General features: G+C 32.5%; 2 protein-coding genes across 6 annotated transcripts; both read left to right on the top strand.

The window, feature by feature from the left end:
* The first annotated feature begins 9265 nt into the window (after window positions 1–9265).
* LOC123200851 (methyl-CpG-binding domain-containing protein 10-like) lies at window positions 9266–12772 on the top strand. Of its 4 annotated transcripts, none has more exons than XM_044616240.1 (3): window positions 9266–9521; window positions 9605–9684; window positions 11765–12772. In XM_044616240.1, exons 2-3 carry the CDS (start codon window positions 9610–9612, stop codon window positions 12491–12493), a joined length of 804 nt encoding a protein of 267 aa, XP_044472175.1. In that variant the 5' UTR covers window positions 9266–9521; window positions 9605–9609; the 3' UTR covers window positions 12494–12772. The 4 variants fall into 4 exon arrangements, with proteins under 4 accessions (XP_044472175.1, XP_044472176.1, XP_044472178.1 ...); XM_044616241.1 differs by having other exon boundaries at window positions 9289–9525; XM_044616243.1 differs by having other exon boundaries at window positions 9295–9525; window positions 11768–12772.
* A 1475-nt stretch (window positions 12773–14247) lies between these two features.
* Window positions 14248–16927, top strand: LOC123199936 (glucan endo-1,3-beta-glucosidase 14-like). Of its 2 annotated transcripts, none has more exons than XM_044614985.1 (2): window positions 14248–14567; window positions 15772–16927. In XM_044614985.1, exon 2 carries the CDS (start codon window positions 15987–15989, stop codon window positions 16878–16880), a length of 894 nt encoding a protein of 297 aa, XP_044470920.1. In that variant the 5' UTR covers window positions 14248–14567; window positions 15772–15986; the 3' UTR covers window positions 16881–16927. The 2 variants fall into 2 exon arrangements, with proteins under 2 accessions (XP_044470920.1, XP_044470919.1); XM_044614984.1 differs by lacking the exon at window positions 14248–14567 and adding an exon at window positions 14585–14921.
* The last annotated feature ends 2478 nt before the right edge of the window (window positions 16928–19405 follow it).

The following is a 19405-nucleotide window of genomic DNA, read 5'->3' as shown; positions in this document are numbered from 1 at the left end:
CGCAAACAAGGTACTAATGTAGTGATCCAAGGGGTAGTTTGAATGGCAAAATATGTGTAATTTCGAAGAGAGAAACTTGGGTTTGAGACTCTTTATAGCCATATGATCAAACTCTTAACTTTATTTGATATAGCTGTCAAAGTTTTATCTGTTCAATATGATTGGTTTAACCCTGAAGAAACGGTAAAAAAAAAAAACTCATTAATCAAGAAATGAAACAAACATGTATTATTTACACTACAAAAAAAAAATAGTATTAGTAAGAAAAAAATAATGAGGATAATATTTGATTATTATAAGTATTTTTTTATAATTTTAATTACTGATTATTTATACTCTCGTTAAAATAAAAATAAATTTATAACTTAAAAAAGAAGAAAAATAATTGTTAAAAGTTTATTTCCTATCATCAACCATTGTTATACCTTCTCTCATTTAAAAGTGTATTAACAACAGTAATAGAAAAAATTTTCCTCTTATTAAAGTTTTTTTTTTTCCTAGTGTTATTAGATTCTCCATATTAAGATTGATGCTAGGCATGTGCTTATATATATATGCAATTGTTTATATTTGAATAGAAAAAGCTAATAATTTTGGATGGGTCAGGAAGCATCAGCATATAAATTATGAGCTTGAGAATCCAATAGTATTAGATTCTTGTACTGAAGTGCTTATGGCTAATTAAGACTGCTAACATCCACGAATCAATCTTTTCAATTAGAATTACCTCTAAGAAAATTGTATTTAATAGCATAAATTAGATGTTTGGAAGAGGACAAACACCATAAAAGCACCTCACAAATATGGACAGCAGAGAAGATGAGAAAAATATAACACTATTAGGATCTCTTCTTTGTCCACTTACCCAACTTGATGATGGAGTCAGCTTCCTGCTTTAGCTCCCATCTCTCTCCATGTCTGCTACAATAAATACTCTCATCAGACTTACCTAAACATACATACATACATACATACATACATACATATGTATATGTATTGGACATTTTATGAGTTATCCATATATCATGTTCATACAGTTAGTATTTTGCAATCAGGAAAACAGTTAATCTCATATATATAGCAAAATTAAGGCAGACTCCACCAGGCAAAAATGGGAACATCAGACCATCACCTGAAGTGCTTAATTTTGTTTTAGTAGATACAACTGAACTGGGCAAGAAATATTCGTCCCAGCAAGTTAAAAATTGGCTCTTAAAAGTAAATACCGTCTTTAAAAATAAAAAATTTGTCCTTAAAAGTCAAATATTTTGTCCATAAATTGAATTATGATAGACTCAGCCTTGTAATATATTTATCTAAATTAAGAATTATAATTTAATGGGATATCATGTATGTGTTTAATTAATTTCCTTATATAATATATGACTCCACGCTTATTGTCATCCATTTTCTTCAATTAATATTACATCTATAAATTTTTGTATACCCATTTTGAATACATAAATATATATATATATATATATATATATATATATATATATATATATATATATATATATATATATATATATATATATATATATATTTAATGTATTTTATCATATAATTAGATGATTTTAAATTAAAAATAAAATAAAACTCAATCACGTGATGATAAACATAAGTATATTCAAATCTGTACACTCCAAATAGATACATATAATATTGTTTATATTATATATATGATTCATTTTTATAGTTGTATGACTTTTTACAGACAAATTTTAAACCCTCTATCTACCTCTTTAATTTATATTTCATTTGAGTTTACAGGGAAGTACTGATTAATCTCCTCATAAATATTTGTTAGATATATATCTTTGTTGTTGATGCTTTGAGTATTCATTAGTCACATAAAAATTTGATAAAAAAAAAAGAATGCCTGTGGTCCTTAAAGTCGTGTAGCTAACATAAATGAAGATGATCTTGAGAGGTGTGTAGATTTTTCACTTTGTAATTCATCTCATGTCAAGCCTCTATATAAAAACTAAAACTTGCAGATAAAGAGAGCAGCTGGTATTTAATACCAATGATCTGTCATATTTCGTGGTCATTCTTAATTTTCATCCCTTATTGGCCAAATGAGCGAGGACAAGGACATTGACACCTACAACCCACCCCTATTCTTTGTCTTACCTCCCACATAAATTAAAATCAACAATGACACCCTTATAAAATTTAAATCAATTTTGAATACATCATTCTTCAATGTAAGAACAAAAGTACTTTTTCCAGATTCATAAGAAAATAAGATATGTAGCCTCCAAATGATAGCTTGAGTTAAAGGATATAGAATCCCCAAGTATGGGGGCTTAGGTTTCAAATTCGCTAGCAACATATCAAGATCAAACCTTTGACTTATATAGTGAAATGGTTGTATGATCAATTATTGGATCCAAAGTTTTATCTGTTTGATATAGTTGATTCAATTCCAAATGGGTAGTCTATGTAGTTATACAAGAGTGGCTCTCACCTAAACACTATACAAATATTCCAAATGGTAGTCATAGTTCCTTGTTTTTAAACAGTAGGTGGAGTTGAATAAATTTTTTTTTTTGGTAATAAGAGAACCTTACTTAAGTTAAATTCCTCTTTCAGGATTGAACCGATCACACTAAACAAGTGAAATTTTAGGTCTAGTGATCGGACTTACATCCATTGTATTAAGTTAAGAGTCTTATCTTAAAATGTCATCGGAAAGGATTTGAACCTTTGCTCTCATACTTAGAATTTCACTCGTTTGTCATTCAAACTACACTTTGAGGGCTAGTCGATTTGAGTTGAAAAAATGTTGCTGGAGTTGAATAAATGTTTGCAAATCTAATGGGAGTGATTGAAAATAGATTAATGGGGGTGTTTATGAAATTTCCCTTCTTGAAATCAGCTTAATTAGAGATGAATGGTTATTAATTGAATTGTAGTAATTATGTTATGGTCTCTTCTTTAAGGAATGGAACTTTTGCCCGTGAGAAATATACATTCATCTTCTTCCTCTTCTCTCTTTCCTCTGTCATAATAATTAATAATTTCATCTTTTTATGAGGCTAATAAGAGAGCAGTTGTCTCTATCCAAATAAAGTCTAAGCTGTACGTGTTGACCATTTAAGCTACCTTCAACTTACCCTTAACTGTGTCTCCATCTTTCCCAATCTGAGGTTAAAAAGTTTAGAACAGTCCTCATGTAGTATGTGCATGCTGTGTTTTTGAGGGTCAAAATTTGATGTTGGCTGGCTATCTTGATTTGGATACTTCCTCTATACGAGAAAGTAGAAAGAGAGGCTCTGCTTTAGTTAGTTTCACTACCCAGTATCCAATCAATACTCAATAGAATTATAACTGTTATAAGGAGAAATGGCGGTTTTCTTTTCTCTAGTTGGTTTGCATGTCTACTCACTAAGTTAAAGGTAGATCAACTGAAAATGAATTATTCAGCCTAGTTACCACACATTACACTTGATAAAATTATCTATATATAAACAAGTCTTAATTTTAATTTTCACGATTGAAAACACGTGTTAAACCTGTATAGCGAAAACAAATCACATATACCAATTTTCAATGAGATCTTTATCAATTTTAGTCATTTTCAGTGATTGAAATAGGGAGAAAATTAATATATCATTCCAACTCACCATAGCTTATAATATTGAGATTTAGAAATTTTTCATAGGTTTTGATATGTGATTTTTATGGTGTGATATAGCTTGAATCATCTGTGATATTCATGAAATTTGTGAATGGTTTTGTGTTCGCGACTAAATATGAAGACGAAAGCTTTCTAAAGCCTTTTATAAAGATCCCGATCTTCGTAGTGAGATGCGGGACAAACATCGTTATAAGTTGTCCAAGTTGCCAAGAAAGAGTTCCTTTGCACGAGTAAGAAACCAATGTTTGAAAGTGGGAGATTTTGATTGATTATTCATCACTCTCTGTGATTCATAGTGACTACAGAGGTAGCATATGGTGAAATCAAATGCAGGTCAGGGTTTTTGGATTTTTACTAAACATGTGTGATGCGAGTGGTAGAGGGTTTTGTATAGTTTCCAATATATGTGGGGTTATTGGATATTTGCCTAGTTTCTGTGATGTGCATGGTAGGGATTTTTTATATTTTTTCCAATGTGCCCATGTTTTGTACATTTTCACCATACAGATCGCACATACTGCTAGTAGTTGGTTACTGGTCCAGATAATGAAATACTACAACTGAGAATTGGGGTTGGTATGTCTTTCTTTGTAAAAGATCAATGTTTTTTGGTTATGCTTTCATTCGGATTGCCACATAAGATTCGAGAGAGTATAAATTCAAATATAATTTCTTTCATATAACTTTTTAGTCAATTTAATAAAAATAATAGGTTATACAAATTTCTTCTCTCTTTCGATAAAGCTCTAGGGTTTTCCATTTTTGTTTCTTGATTCTACTTCATTCAATCGACACTTTCTTGTAATCTTTATACACATACTTTGTTGGAGCATTCCCCTAAAGTCATTGATGTTCTAATCGTGGATGAAGTCTCTCAAGCAATACAATATGAATCACATTATAAAAATCACTCCTTGTCTAACTCTTTATTTGCAATTATCTTATATCATCATAGTGGATATCAAGATTCAATAAAGAATCTTGGCTGAAAGACTTGTTCTCACCTAAGGTTAGATGTAACCCCAAATTACCACCTTCCAATCATAAAAAACCCAAAGTTTCACCCATAAACAAAATTCTATTAAAATTCTTAATTAAGGTTAAAGACAAAACCATCATTTAAAAAAAACTTTAAAACTAAAGTTTTATCACATTCCCTTCCCCCTGCCCCCTCTTCCAATTTGAAAATCTAATAAAATTTTCCCAAAGTTTGAAACCTAGTTTTGAAACCATCAACAGAGACAATGAACTTTGCCATCTCCGGCTGCATTTGCCCTCCCTCAAGATGAAGATACTATGGCGAAGATGATTTTGTCTTCGTTGAAAAAAATCACTTTAATTAGAGGTATGTGTTTGATCGGTAAGGAGAAATAACCTAGATGGGAGGACAAAAGTAGTCTGAGATAACGAATTTCGTTGTCTCCGATGATGATTTCAAAATCCTAAGGGTGATATTATCACTTTTCAAACTTTTGATGAAAAAAATTGTTAGATTTTTAAATTGAGAGGGGGAAATGTGATAAAACTTTACTTCTTAAAATTTTTTGTTAAATAACGGTTTTGCTCTTAATTTTAACTGAGAATTTTAACAGAATTTTATTTATAAGTAAGATTTTGAGTTTTTGAAAGTTGGAGAACAAGAGTTTAGAGTTACACCTAACCTTGGGTGGGAACAAGTCTTTTGGCCAAGAATCTTTACCATCATTACCCTAATTTATCTTACGCAAGATTCAAAATTGCATATATCAGTTGGTAACGAAAATTCATCAGCTAACACCAAGTAAAAATCATATACGCTTGGATCACAATGCAACTTTGGCTACTCTCCCTTAACGAGAGATTGATGAAAGTCTGGTTTCTTGGTAAATCATTGTTTCCCTTTGATATCTTGAGACCTGCTGATATTTTATTCAGTTTGATATATAGACCTCATTTAAAATAAGAAGCACATTGAAATTGCTTCTATTTCGAATGATATTAATCAAAATTGTGGCAACTGTGAAACACATTTGACATGTTTCTAAGAAAAAGAAGTCTGTAGTGATGGGTAAGCTAGCTTGGTGGCTGTGTAACAATTTTTAGTCCCCATTAAATGAATACGAAGGTTGACAAACACTACCTCTATCAAAAGTAGTGTTCGATCCGAATCGAGCTAACTCAGGTTCAAAAATTGACTCGGTTCGATTTAGTTTGGTTCAAATTCGTTTATTTTGAACATGAACCAAATTCAAATTTAGAGGTTCGACTCATTTTTAAAACTAAGTTGAACTCGAAATAGAGAAAGTTTAGTTTGGTTTGACTCGTGCGCTTGATAGATAATTCGGTTTTGTTTAAACTTGGCTTGTAACTCAACTCGAATTATGTTAAATAATTATTAAACGGTGTCGTTTTGTCAATGAGTCATGAATTTAAATCACAAATCTAAGCCACATATTCGAACCATAAATTTAAGCTAAACTCAAATCGAACCATTTTCATTCGAACCGAACTTGAACCATCATTTATATTGGGTCAATGAATTTAAACTGAACTTGAATCAAATTATTTTTTATTCAAACCAAACTTGAGTTAAAAAATACTCAGACTCAATTCATTTCATATCCAATCCTAACCAGAACAGCATTGAATATATATATATATGTTTGTGCTTTTCTAGCCAATGTAAAACAGTAGCAAAAGAAGCAGTACAATTTTCCTGAGGGCTGAGAACTTTGTTGGTACTCTTACAATCCATGTGCATTTGCCTGTCCTTGTTAACATTTTCGAAGTTGTAGATCCTCAAATATTTTCCTAAATACAATGCTCGTGGCCCAACAAATGGTACAGAATTACACAGAGTTCCTGCAATTATTTATCAAGCAACCTGCTCCGCTGCATGTTTTCCTTGATATTATTCTGTAATATACGGGGATCATAGACAACGAATACAGGAAAACTTACCTGATATACCGATGATTTTATTGATAGATACCTCGACCACCTACTAATACTGCATTCGACATTTGAACCAGGGTTCAGAAGGTGTAACCAATAAACACATAATTAATTCACCATTGTTCAAATCCAATTCAGCAGAGAAGTCGCTTAATTTCTTTGCCGCTATGCTGTTGGGTTTTGTCAGCCCAATGCAGGGGCGTTTCAGCATGATAAAACATGGAACGAGGCCTATTACTTCGATGTTGAGGCCAGAGCCTCAGGAAAGTTCGTAAAATTCCTAGGCCAGACGTATGTGTTTATTACCGTGACCCCAATGACTATTTCCCACCTAAACTTTTATGAAACATTGTTTTCTATATTTAAGTTTAAAATTTTATTTTCCTACAATCTGTTAATTTCGTAAATAAAAATCGTTAAGTGAAATGATAGAATCGTCAATTCATGTAAATTCTTTAGACTTCTAATATGTTTTAACATCTATTAGATATTAGATATATAACGGGAAATTTATTTCTTTTAAAAATCTTTTTCTCATCTTTTATTCATTTACTCTTTTCTCTTGTGTTTTTTCTTCAATCCCCTCCTTTCATTATCTTTTCCTACCTCTATTCCCCATCCTTGATCTTTAGCATCCTCGACAACATACTCAACATCTCTTCCACCCTCTCTGAACTCATCACTTTCAATAAATAGAGAATGCAACTTCATTTTCCATTAGACTTTCGTATCACCATTTTTTTTTTTAATTCCTAATCACTGATTCACCACCATCAGCAAAGTTTTTGGCTTGAAGCTACTTTCGCCCTACAAGCTTATTACAAAGTTAAAATTTTGCATTTTCTCTCTCTTTATTTTTAATATTTTAATATTTCTCTTTATCTTAGTTTTGGTCTAATACCATTGTCCACTATCATCAAAATCTCAATTTTTTCAAAGATCATAGCCTAAAGCCCCCTTGAACTAAAATTGTTGAGAGATTGAGAAGAAGTGGCGCAAAGGTTGGTTGTGGTTTTAGTGGGAAGTTGTTGAAGGAATTGAAGTGGGCATCCACCTTCCTTTCATGGGATCCAAGAACAAAATTGAAATTCCCTATAACCATCCAAGAAATTACCATAACCCACAAAGATTTAGGTTTCTGACAAATGTCGACGTGTATTTCCTTGTTCAAATTGCTCTTTCTCCCATTTGAGTGGTATTGTTTGAGTCACGATGGTCAAATCACATCTTAATCAATGTTAGTGATGAAGACAACAAAATGATGGTATGATTGTAGTGGTGATGACGGTGTTGCCCAACCTCTATTCTGATAACCATAAAACTTCAACAGTGTTGTCACATTCTAATCCTCCATTAAAATTACAAAATGATGGCACATTGGTAGTTTGTACATTGAGGAGAATTTATTGGTGTTGCGATGAGGAACACCAGTGAAGCGGAGGAGGAGAAGAAAATAAAACAATGTAATCATAATTAAAATTTAAAATTAGTTTTAGGCATTTTTATGTAATTTAATTAAAATAAAATAAATTGATAATTAATATTTGAATTGAATATTAAAGGCATTAAAAGAATAAAATAATAATTTATATTAAGATCAAACAATTTTTATTATCAAAATTAATAGATAAATGATAAAATAAATTTTTAAACTTAAAAAAGTAAAAAGCTGTCACTTCATCCGAGTTTGGGTAAAATACTTATTTGGGTGTTGTTGTAACGAAGTTGACGATGAGGATAATGAGTTTTTTTTTTTTCAAACACGAAAAAAAGAATAATATTATATATATAATTTTATATATAAATAAAAATATATAATTATATAATTAGATAATTAAAAATTAAAAATAAAATAATATTTAATTATATAATAATATATTATTATTTATATATAAAAATTATATAAATAATTTTATTGGTGAAAGAAAAATGAGAAGCAGCAAGTGAAGTTTGAGTTGGATTACATGGCAAGTTGATATCTCCCTGTATTCCACGTCAAATAGAGGCCCACCGGGTGGAGGGTTGAGTCTTGGTTCCCCACCAACAATGGGCTTCAAGGCTTTGCCCACGAGAACACTTATGTGACATTTGTGGGAAATAAGGCATGGGCCATGAAGAAAGCAATGTTACAAAACAAATGGCATTATAATTAAATGTTAATAGGAAGAAGGTCCTTCCTCCACCACTCACCAGCTACTAGAGAGGGGTTTCTTGTCCCTGTCAATATCTTCACTATGACTGAATTTTCATCTGTCAATTAATTATCATCAATTTTTCATTTCTTGGACCTATCTCGATTAAGTTCTCTCTCTCTCTGTCACACACACATAGAGAGAGAGAGAGACCCAATTTTTTTATTTAATCTAATTATTTAAACTGTATAATTTAATCCAATCCAATTTAAAAAATGATTTTTAATCAAAATAGATTTGATTAATAATTAATCACCGGACCAATCGGTTTGAATTTTAATACTATTTAAAAAATTCTACTATAAAATTTAAATAATAAAATTATATATAATTAAATAATTTTAAATTAATAATAAAATAATATCTAATTATATTATAACATATTTTATATATGCCGACGGATGTTTTTTTTTTCAACTTTAACTAACTTTATTTATTGAAATTGTGGGATCAGTAATAAATAGATCCAAATGGAGGGCAAAGACAGGTGTCACTTCAAAACGGCCATCGTCACGCGCATGAAATATCCAACCCAGTTAGCGGAGAAAAACTCTCAAGGCTCGTTGCATTTTGCGTGGGAGAGAGGGTGAAAGAACAAAACGTGGCTGTTCAGCTACAGTTCCTTTGACATGTTTTGTTGAAAAACAAATTCCACCATCATTGCAAAGTGAAGGACATAAATTTTAAGGTCAAGAGGAGTAAAATTAATTAATCATTACAGGAACAAGCAGGCCGAGATCACAGAGAGGGTGAGTGAGTATTTTGTTGGTGTTGGTTATTATTATTATTATTATTTTTTATATGTTTCAGTAATTGTATGTGAAATTGGTAGGTGGAATGACAAGCGCAGAGACTGCAAATGAAGAAGTTGTTTGCTTAGAACTTCCAGCGCCTTCTGGTTGGAAGAAGAAGGTTATTCATTCACTCTTTTCTTTCTCTTTTAATATGCGTCTTTTTTTGTTTTTCGTACTTTTTATGGTGTTTTTAGGTCTTACTGGTTGGTTGTTAATTATGTGTTTGCTTGTTTCGTATGGTTACTGTTACTGGGTGTGATATTTTTTGCTTTTTTTTTTTCTGCTTCTGTAATTTTAATGGGGTTTTTTTTTTCCTGCTTGTGCAATTTGGTACAGTACATTAATAAAACTTAAGTTAGGGTTTTCAGGCTTATTATGATGTTTATGTTGAATTACGCGTTAAGTTATTGTTGTTTCTTAAATCGAAAGTTGATTATTTAGCTTTTATATGGCTAGAATTCGCTTTTTGTGTTTCTACATTTGTGAGAAGTAGTGGTGTATTTGTTTGTGTTTGCTAGAATGACTACTTTTGCATTCTGCCGACAGTCTTTCCTCTAGTGTTTAGTTATAAATATTACTGACAACTGACTGGGCCTTTGGGAAATCACAATGGTCCTTTTTTTTTGGTTTCTATTGTCTGTGTAACCGATCCAGGGCATTGAGATGAAGTCCATGAATTATTTTGAATTGCTGCACTTAGGGTTGAAAGAGTTCTGTGGGCAATTTGCTTGTCCGAGAGGGAATGCCATAATGAAACAACATATTTTAATTTTGAAATACCCAATTTTGTGTTATTTGTTGACATTAAATTATATGAACCTGCCAAAAAGTTATATTTCCTTGTGTTTTTGTTATGGTAAGAAAAAAAACCTTTTAGAGTCCTGGGGCATTCTATTGATTGTATATGACTGACTGATTTTGATGATGTGAACAGTATGCTACTGGTCACTGTATTTTTACTTCTTGACTTGAAAAGAATTTCGAGTTTACTGTTTTTAACTTTTTATCAGAGAAGGCTTTGTTGTGTACTTGAGTGTAGACATTCATGTGGAGAAATGATTTTCTCTCTGGCATGCCAGCTATGTCAAAGACTAAATAGCAAATCTTCCCTGTGTGATGTGATGTTTTTAGCATGAAAGAAAGGGCTAAAACAGTTTCTAAGTTTCCTCCTATATAGAATTGGATATTGAAATAAAGTCTCATATAAAGTCTTCTAACAAATGCTTGATTTGGACGTGCTGTTATTGGCACAGCATCCAGAGATGTGAATGGTTTTGCTGATCTGTAAGTTTGTTACTTTACTGGCATTTGTATCCCAAGGAAGGATTAATGATGTTACTTGATTGCCTTAGCTCACCCTGTCTCGTTTCCTACTCATTTCTTAAAATTATAAAGCATATCAGGGATAAATTATGTTGTCCAAGCATGACTTCTGTCTTGGCGGAATGGCAATTTTAATGCCACAAGTTGAAGGTCATGTATTTGATTGAATCTCATCACTATTGCAAAAGGGAAATAGAAAAGATATATGGATTCCATCTAATTCTTTATCTTTTTTATGACACCTCAAAACTTAGGCATGTAGTTGCAACTAGATATTGTAGGCTCATTGAAGTATATGAGCTATTAACCTAATGAAAATTTAAGTAGGCATGCTATCTTATGAATGGTGATCATTGTGGTTAGCTAAAGAATAAAACTCGTCTGTATCATATATGTTTTTCTTGAAGTTGAAATTATATGATGACAAATTTAGCACTTACCTGGAACATCATGATTCTAGAAGCTTGACATTTAAAGTACTTATTTCTCTATTGGACTGTATTAAGTAAAATGAAAATACAAATTACATGATTCTGTCACTGTAGGTGGTTGACCCAGAGTTTTCCTATTAGTGTTAAAGTGCATGAGCATTGAACCAGTGTAAGGATCATTGTTTGGGGGAATCAGAATTGTTTTGTGCATGGTTATTACGAACTTCTCAGTTGCTGATTTTGTGTAATTTCTATTTATATATGTGTGTGTGTGTGTGTGTGTGTGTGTGTATGTATATATACACACCTTAATTTCTCAGCATTACCTTAATTTGTGATTTGGGAGTTTAAAAGTTTTTGTAGTAATTTATGTTCATTGATTGCTTTTTCACTTGCATCACTGGTCAATTGAGTCAGTATAACCAGAATGTTTATGTTCATTAGCAGTTCATGCCCAAGAAAATTGGGACCCCAAAGAAGAGTGAGATTGTATTTACAAGCCCTACGGGAGAAGAAATCAGTAGCAAAAGACAATTGGAACAGTATCTGAAAGCACATCCTGGCGGTCCAGCATCTTCAGAGTTTGATTGGGGCACTGGGGAGACCCCAAGGAGATCAGCAAGAATTAGTGAAAAGGTCAAGGCATCACCGCCAGCAGAAAGTGAATCCCCAAGGAAGCGTAGTAAAAAATCATCAGCTTCAAAGAAGGATGGCAAAGAAATAGAAAATGCCCCTGAAAGAACTGAGGTAATCGATGAAGTTCATATGAAAGTGGCTGAAAAGATTGAGAAGGATAATGCCGAGTTAGAAGTAGAAAAGGATGTTCTAGAGGAAAGTCAAGCTGAGAATAAAGATGAACAAGATCCAGATGCCAAAATAGAAGCTCTTCCTCCTAAAGGAGCCAAAGCTGAAGAAGTTATTGATATGCCTAAGAATGCTGAAGTATCCAAGAAAGATGCTGGTGCAAAACCTGATGTTTCTGAAGTAACTGAGCATATAATTGAAATGGAAAGTGCAAAAGATCAAGAAAAGGTTGATAAACCTCAGGTTGAGACACAGCAAGAGAATTTGAATACTTCTGGTCCCAATGAGATTAGCAAGGTGGAAGAAGTGATTGACAATGGTTGCCATAACAGTGATGCAGGCAAGCTCAAGCCTTCTGTTACTGCTTAAATGGATTAATTTACTACAAACTTCTGATTCACCTCATTCTGACTCTTTTAGCTGATGAAATCTTTAAGCCTGTACTCTGTTGTTAATTATAGATATCTGATTGTCCAAACAATAAGTGCCATCTATACAATCGTAGGTAGGTACATACTATAGCAACCCTCCATTCTACTGGAGGGACTTGTAGTTGCAGTGACCCTAATGCTGTGTTGTTAAGTACTGCTAATATGATGTTTTTATGTTGCTATATGATAATAAATGAGAAATGTATGAATTCATGAATACTCAGTGCCCCTTCTCTGGATTTTTTGTTTACTCTGTCATTTCAGGTCATCTGGAATTTTACTATTTTATTGATTTTGCTATTTACATGAATACTCTCCGTGACATTTTGATCGCACTTCTCATATAATATCTTCATATAGTTACATAAGTACATTGCTGCAAAATTCTCATTTTAATTTTTTTTTCTTTGGGTAAAACAAAGGCAACCCAGAAAAAAAAAAAAGAAAAGAAAAATCAATCAACATGAAGTTAAGACTCTCTTTAAATTACATTCTGGAATCTTTTAGAGTTCAGGAAAAAATATAAAAAAAGTATTTGCAGAGTTAAGACTTTTTTTAGCAATCTAATCTATCGCATAGTTTGCTTCTCGCGTATAATGGAGAGTACTTAAAGTTCCTCTTATGTAAGAAAAACAGGGAAATGTTGGGTCCCTGAAGAACTCTTTCTTATCAACTCAACAAACAGAAGTGTTGTAAAAGTAGATTCCTATACGTGGATCAAAGTAGTTGGAAACACAAAAGCTACCCCTCTTAACCAACAAATAATCCCTTAAGCCAGCCATAAAGACGACCCTTTTGTGTCAGATTAAAGAAATTACACTGAAATTTCCATGCAAGTGTACATTAAAGATCCTCCACAATTTCTTTTCAAAGTTGTCACTCATGACTTCCCCACTTCCCAGTGCAATTCCAACGACAAAAAAGGGTCTCCACTGAAATTGTTATTTCCCCTCATTAATTTCTTAAATTATGATTACTTTTGAGCTTAAGCTTATAATTAGAGACAAGAAACGTTAGTTGAAGGTAAGAAGAATGTTGGCATGTAGGTTCCTGTCCATTGGAAATATGCAGCATAACCTTGTTCAAGACTTTGTTGTCATTTTGTGATCAAACTACTTAATCAAACTTATGGAATCCGTTCTTAAGAGATTATCAGTTATTACATAATAATCAATTGCATATACAACATACATCTATCATACATGTCATTTACACGTGTATCAATTTGAAATGTGAAAAAGAACTTTTTCATCTGAAAACTATGAGAATTATACTCTTACAAATACGTGAACAAGATAATTCGATTTGTAACATTCATTTTAAATGATTATATTCAATATATTAAAATTTCATATATCTCTAATGTACTTTTACTATACATGATATGAGTAATTCCTACCCACTAAACATCTATCTAATAAGATTCTCTTTACTAAATATAATGGATATCAATGCCGCTATCATGACTTATCTTTTACAAGAGTCTGAATTGCATACATAAGTTAGTCAAAAAAAATCTTATTAAAACTTAAGTAATCTTTTCTCTTGTCTTATATATAAAAAACAATGTTATATAAATATACCTTTAAATATATAATTAAAATATACAGATAATATATCATAAAGTGTACACAATGAGGAATAGAGAAACCCACTTTAAAAACTCCTTTATTTTCCCTATTATTTACCTAAAATTTCATCGCTACTTTCAGTTTACTATTATTCACTTTCCATCTCTAATCTTTGTCTTCATCTTATTGGTATAATTTTCCATATCAACAACACCTGTGTTAGCTTTTCTTGCTCATTAAGTGATCTACGCATCAGCAGAGAAATTCATAGCTCGGACTTAAACTTTTCTGCTTCCTTTCATGATTTCATCATCCTCAGGTTCAGGTTCAGGTGGCGGAGAGGAAATGAAGGGTCGTCTTTATTTAAAATAAAAGCAAAAAAAAGGCACACGCAAAGCCGACAAAGCGCGTGGCGTCAAAGTGGGCAACTGTTAGTACTTAGTAAGTAATTAGTGACCAATCATATAATTTACATTCAAGTCATCAAAACCCCAAACAAAACCTCTCCCACAGAAAACGACCGCCAAACTAGCCCTTCAATCAGTTTTGTTTCCCCACAAATCTCACTTAGATCGGTTCTTCCAGTTGTATGCTCATCTGGGTTTCTTTGTTTCTTTTATGGTGTGGCCGAGGAGCATGACCCACTTCTTTCAATTCGAATTTGTTTCTGTTCTCTTTTGTTTTCAGTTGCTGAATTGACCAACTTGAATAAGTTATTGTTGACTCTTTCACCTAGACTAATGAGAAAAAATCTTCCGTTTCATTTCCTCGTCTTTCTCTTCTTCACTCCAATCGGTAACTTCTTTGTCTCTTTTCTGATTTCTTGTTAATTCAGTTTCATTTTATATATTGGAACTTTTTATATGCATGTTTTTGGGTTGATCATAGAAATTTGAACGTCATTGCTTTTTACTGTTTGAATTTTTTCTGTTTTAATTATCAAGATTAAGACTGATAAGATAGTCTTCCGATAATTTTGTTTCCAAAGTTCTTTCGAATCCATATATTTTCTGCAGTTTTTAAAGATTGAATTTTCTTTTTAAAATTCTCTTAGATTTTTAGCTTGTTGATACTTATAGATTCTTTAATCATAGATTAATAATAACTTTATTGTCATGCGGGTTTCTTTGGGTTATATATTGGGAATTATTGCGATTGTCAATCTTTATGGTGATTGGTTTCTACATGTAATGACTTTTTTTCTTGCCGTGTTGGTATGGAGGAACTTTTTGGTTAATCTGTAACTCTCTTCTCTTTCACCTGTATGGAAATTGAATTAAGGTATCAAATATTTGTTTAGCACGTAATATATATGTAAAACTTGTCTTGGTTCTTATTTTGGGATCCTAAAGTGGAAAGTCTACTTCACTTTTGTCATGTTCATTGTGGATTAGTTGCACAGCTCCATCAAAGCACACTTGTAATTTAATGGGACTAGAAAGAGTGCTTTAATATATTGGTTGAAGATCGCCGTATACTTCACCAATATAATGAATTCCATCAACTTCATTTTCCTGCTATTACACTGAGAAAATTGTAGCTGTCAGTTCTAATCTCAATATATAGTTGTGATTTTTGATGTCTTCAATATGTAGAATCAAATGATAGACTAATTAACTAATACATTTCTGTATCTTTTTTCCAGCACCTAAGGCAGTACAAGCCTTCACTGGAACTTATGGAATAAATTATGGAAGGATTGCAGATAACATTCCATCACCTGATGAAGTTGCTGCCCTTCTCAGGGCAGCAAAGATAAAGAATGTTCGTATTTATGATGCCAATCACAGTGTTCTCAAGGCCTTCAGTGGGACTGGGCTTGAAATTGTTGTTGGACTTCCAAATGGATATTTGAAAGAAATGAGTACCAATGAGAGTCATGCCATGAGTTGGGTTCAAGAAAATGTGCAGTCATTCCTTCCAGGGACAAAGATTGTTGGAATTGCTGTAGGGAATGAAGTTCTGGGAGGGAGTGATCATGAACTGTGGGGAGCTCTTTTAGGTGCAGTTAAAAATGTTTACAATGCTGTTAAGAAGCTTGATTTAACTGATAAAGTTCAGATCACTACAGCTCATTCACAGGCTGTTTTTGATAAATCCTACCCCCCCTCATCATGTATATTTGGAGATAATGTTGCTCAGTATATGAAGCCATTATTGGAATTTTTCTCTCAGATAGGCTCTCCTTTCTGTTTGAATGCCTACCCATTTTTGGCCTACATGGGTGATCCGGAGAATATAGATATTAATTATGCTCTTTTCCTGTCAACTCAGGGGATTGATGATTCAAAAACTAATCTGCATTATGATAATATGCTTGATGCTCAGATTGATGCAGCCTATGCTGCTTTAGAAGATGCTGGGTTTAAAAAGATGGAAGTCATAGTTACTGAGACTGGGTGGGCTTCACATGGAGATGAAAACGAAGCAGCTGCTACAGTGAATAATGCTAGAACATACAATTATAATCTGCGGAAAAGGCTTGCAAAGAAGAAAGGAACACCACTTAGGCCAAAGAATGTGTTGAAGGCTTATATTTTTGCAACTTTCAATGAGGATATGAAACCGGGGCCAACTTCTGAGAGGAATTATGGACTATTTAAGGCTGATGGGAGCATTGCATATGACATTGGATATCATGGGCTGAAATCTTCATCTGCTGATTCGTTGCAGAAAGTATTAGGTTATTCACCATATGCATTACATGTTATTTTGAATTTGATAATATTTTTGGCATTAGATGATATTATGTGAGGAAAGAAAGGAAAAATGGAAAGCATGAACTACTTAATTTTGTTGTATCCCTGTGTCTGTCTTCCCATTGCATGATTTCTTCATCTTGTTGGCCTTTGAAAGGGCGAAAACAAACAATAGAAATTATCTCAAGTTATCCCTAAAATATGCCATGGACCTTTGTAGGTTCTACTAACATAGTAACTAGGAAAGTTACATGATAACAAAAAGCTTGCAAGCTATTTCATACCAGATAAATCATAAAGTTATGCAATGACATCTGATGTTCTTAGATGCTGACAAATTTCATAATGGATTCATTTTCCGCATTATCCTTCAACCGTATCAGGATTCTGATGCATCATTTTTTTTTACCACTGATCGATATCGTTTTATGAGAAGCCATTGGAATTAGGAGGAGCTGCTCTGGATATCCTTACGCACACAACCTATTATTTCATTTACTTCTACCAATTTCATATTCACAAATTGCATCTCATACCAGCTCTAATCATGCCTTTCTAGTCCTTGATCTAATGATCTTCCTTCTTCTTGATATAATCAAATGATTTCAATGAATCTCTTTATACGAAGCCTCAAAAGATAGTAAAAGTTTTTACCACCAGTTTGAATAGACATATCCCACTAATTCTCGAATTGGGGAGAAACTGTAAGAACTGGGAAGGGGAAATTTTAAGACATGCGAGAAAAATCAAGAAAGAATAACAGAGAGGATATGCTCGATTCAGCTTTTATTTCATTGAGTCTTTCACCAATTAATTAGACCACAAATGGAAGACAATTAACTAAGAAATCAATTCTAATTCATATGATAGTGTAGCTGAGCATTAGGTAGACAATTTCACTGTGCTTCTGCTTCGGATTGGCTAGCTAGGATCTCTTGCCTAAACCCCTGACATTATCTTCCTGTTTCAGTAAGTTCCCCACTGCTGTAAATACCTGAATATGCTTTCACTGGGTAAAGGCAAGAGCATTGCAACATTATTTCTCTTGCACAAATTATGACTAATCACTGGTTGCAGAGAATGATATCTTTAATGACAAAGCTGTTTATTTAATTCTGTATTGGCGAATTCTTAGCAATTGACCCTTCTCTATAACCAATTGCATAAAAGAAATGAGAAAAGAGAAGTACCCCACCTCAGATATCTCGTAACCATTTACAAGAGCAAATTGTCAAGGGAAGACAAGTGTGTGTATGCATTTATTTATATTATGATTTTGGTCAGTAAATCATCCAATGTGTTACAGGATTCCTGAGGTTTATGTATTTGTTTATTTATTATTTGGTCTTTCATCATTTGAAAAGTCTTGGTTTATGTTAAAAAAATATTAATTGGTGCCTAACCAGAACAAGGAAAAACTTAATTATTCAATGTGGAGAATAATTTAGGATTGTGGGACTTTTCATCAGAAAAAAGAGAAAGAATTGTGTCAAATAAATTAATGTCAGAAAGAGAAAGAGGATCATAAATAAAAATATCAAGAGTGGAGATTTTGAAATCAACTATATGTAATGTAGCCTGGCCTGGTCAATGGCCATTGCTTCTGATGGCTCCATTAATATTTATAATCAGAATGAGAGTTGAAGCTGCCCCGCCTGACAAACTACAGTGCAAAGGCGCCCATGAATTTTGACTAATTGAGAATCATGATTTCTTGGGTCAATGGATGACCTTCATCACTGTAATTTATAATACAAGGAAGGTTCATGATTTATGAAAGTTGCTGCAACAATCCTGGAAAAGACTCCCAGTTCTGAAATTTGAATGTATAAACTCAAGATACCATGCATACATCTTTTCTTAATCAAACAATTATGAACTCTGTTTTAGAGATGATAATAGAATAAATAGGGTTAAATACCTTAATCATTTTTTCTATTATTGCAGTGAAAATCTTTCTTATTCTTGTCCTCGTCCCATCCCCTATATGAAAATGATGGAGAATCTTCGTTTTATTCTTAATACGAAAATGATAGGAAATTTTTGTCTCAATTTTTCTCTTTTTCCCTTCCTTATGCTTATAGAAAAAAAATTTCACATTTTCTCTTCCCTCTCCTCAGCTCGCTAAAAAATAATAAATTAATTATTAAATATCAAATTATATTTATAACAACTTAAAAATTTTAATATTAATTCAATATATAGAGAAAAAGATAAACCAGAGAAAGGATAAGCCAGGGAGGGGACTCATGTCCAACTATAAGAATTTTAGTAATTTTCATTTTCATTTTTATCAGAAAAATTTCTCTTCAAACAAAAAAAAGAAGGGCCAAAAACCTCATTTTGCGAAACAAATTATCATCTCTCTACCCCTTTTCGTATGACCTAATTGAAAACGTGGCCTCAAATAAATTTAATGAGATTGCGGAAGAATAGAGGCAGCGTTTACATTGTATACGGGAACGAACGAACCAAGCCGACACCTTTGAATATTGAGACAATTTTTTTTTGGGAAATTGAAATTCTTAGTATTATTTTATTCTGTCTATACAAAATTATCATTTATCCTAAAGTTTTCAT

The sequence above is a fragment of the Mangifera indica genome, chromosome 17 (assembly GCF_011075055.1).
Source record: "Mangifera indica cultivar Alphonso chromosome 17, CATAS_Mindica_2.1, whole genome shotgun sequence".
In the NCBI taxonomy this organism is placed as follows: Eukaryota; Viridiplantae; Streptophyta; class Magnoliopsida; order Sapindales; family Anacardiaceae; genus Mangifera; species Mangifera indica.
The sequence above is the reverse complement of the archived record's forward strand: the minus strand, read 5'-3'. Positions and strand labels throughout refer to the sequence as shown.

Coding starts and splice junctions, on each gene's coding strand:
- LOC123199936 (XM_044614984.1), top strand. CDS start 14,867: ATGAGAAAAAATCTTCCGTTTCATTTCCTCGTCTTTCTCTTCTTCACT. Junction 14,922..15,771: donor TCTCTTCTTCACTCCAATCG/GTAACTTCTTTG, acceptor TCTTTTTTCCAG/CACCTAAGGCAGTACAAGCC.
- LOC123200851 (XM_044616240.1), top strand. CDS start 9,610: ATGACAAGCGCAGAGACTGCAAATGAAGAAGTTGTTTGCTTAGAACTT. Junction 9,685..11,764: donor CTTCTGGTTGGAAGAAGAAG/GTTATTCATTCA, acceptor TATGTTCATTAG/CAGTTCATGCCCAAGAAAAT.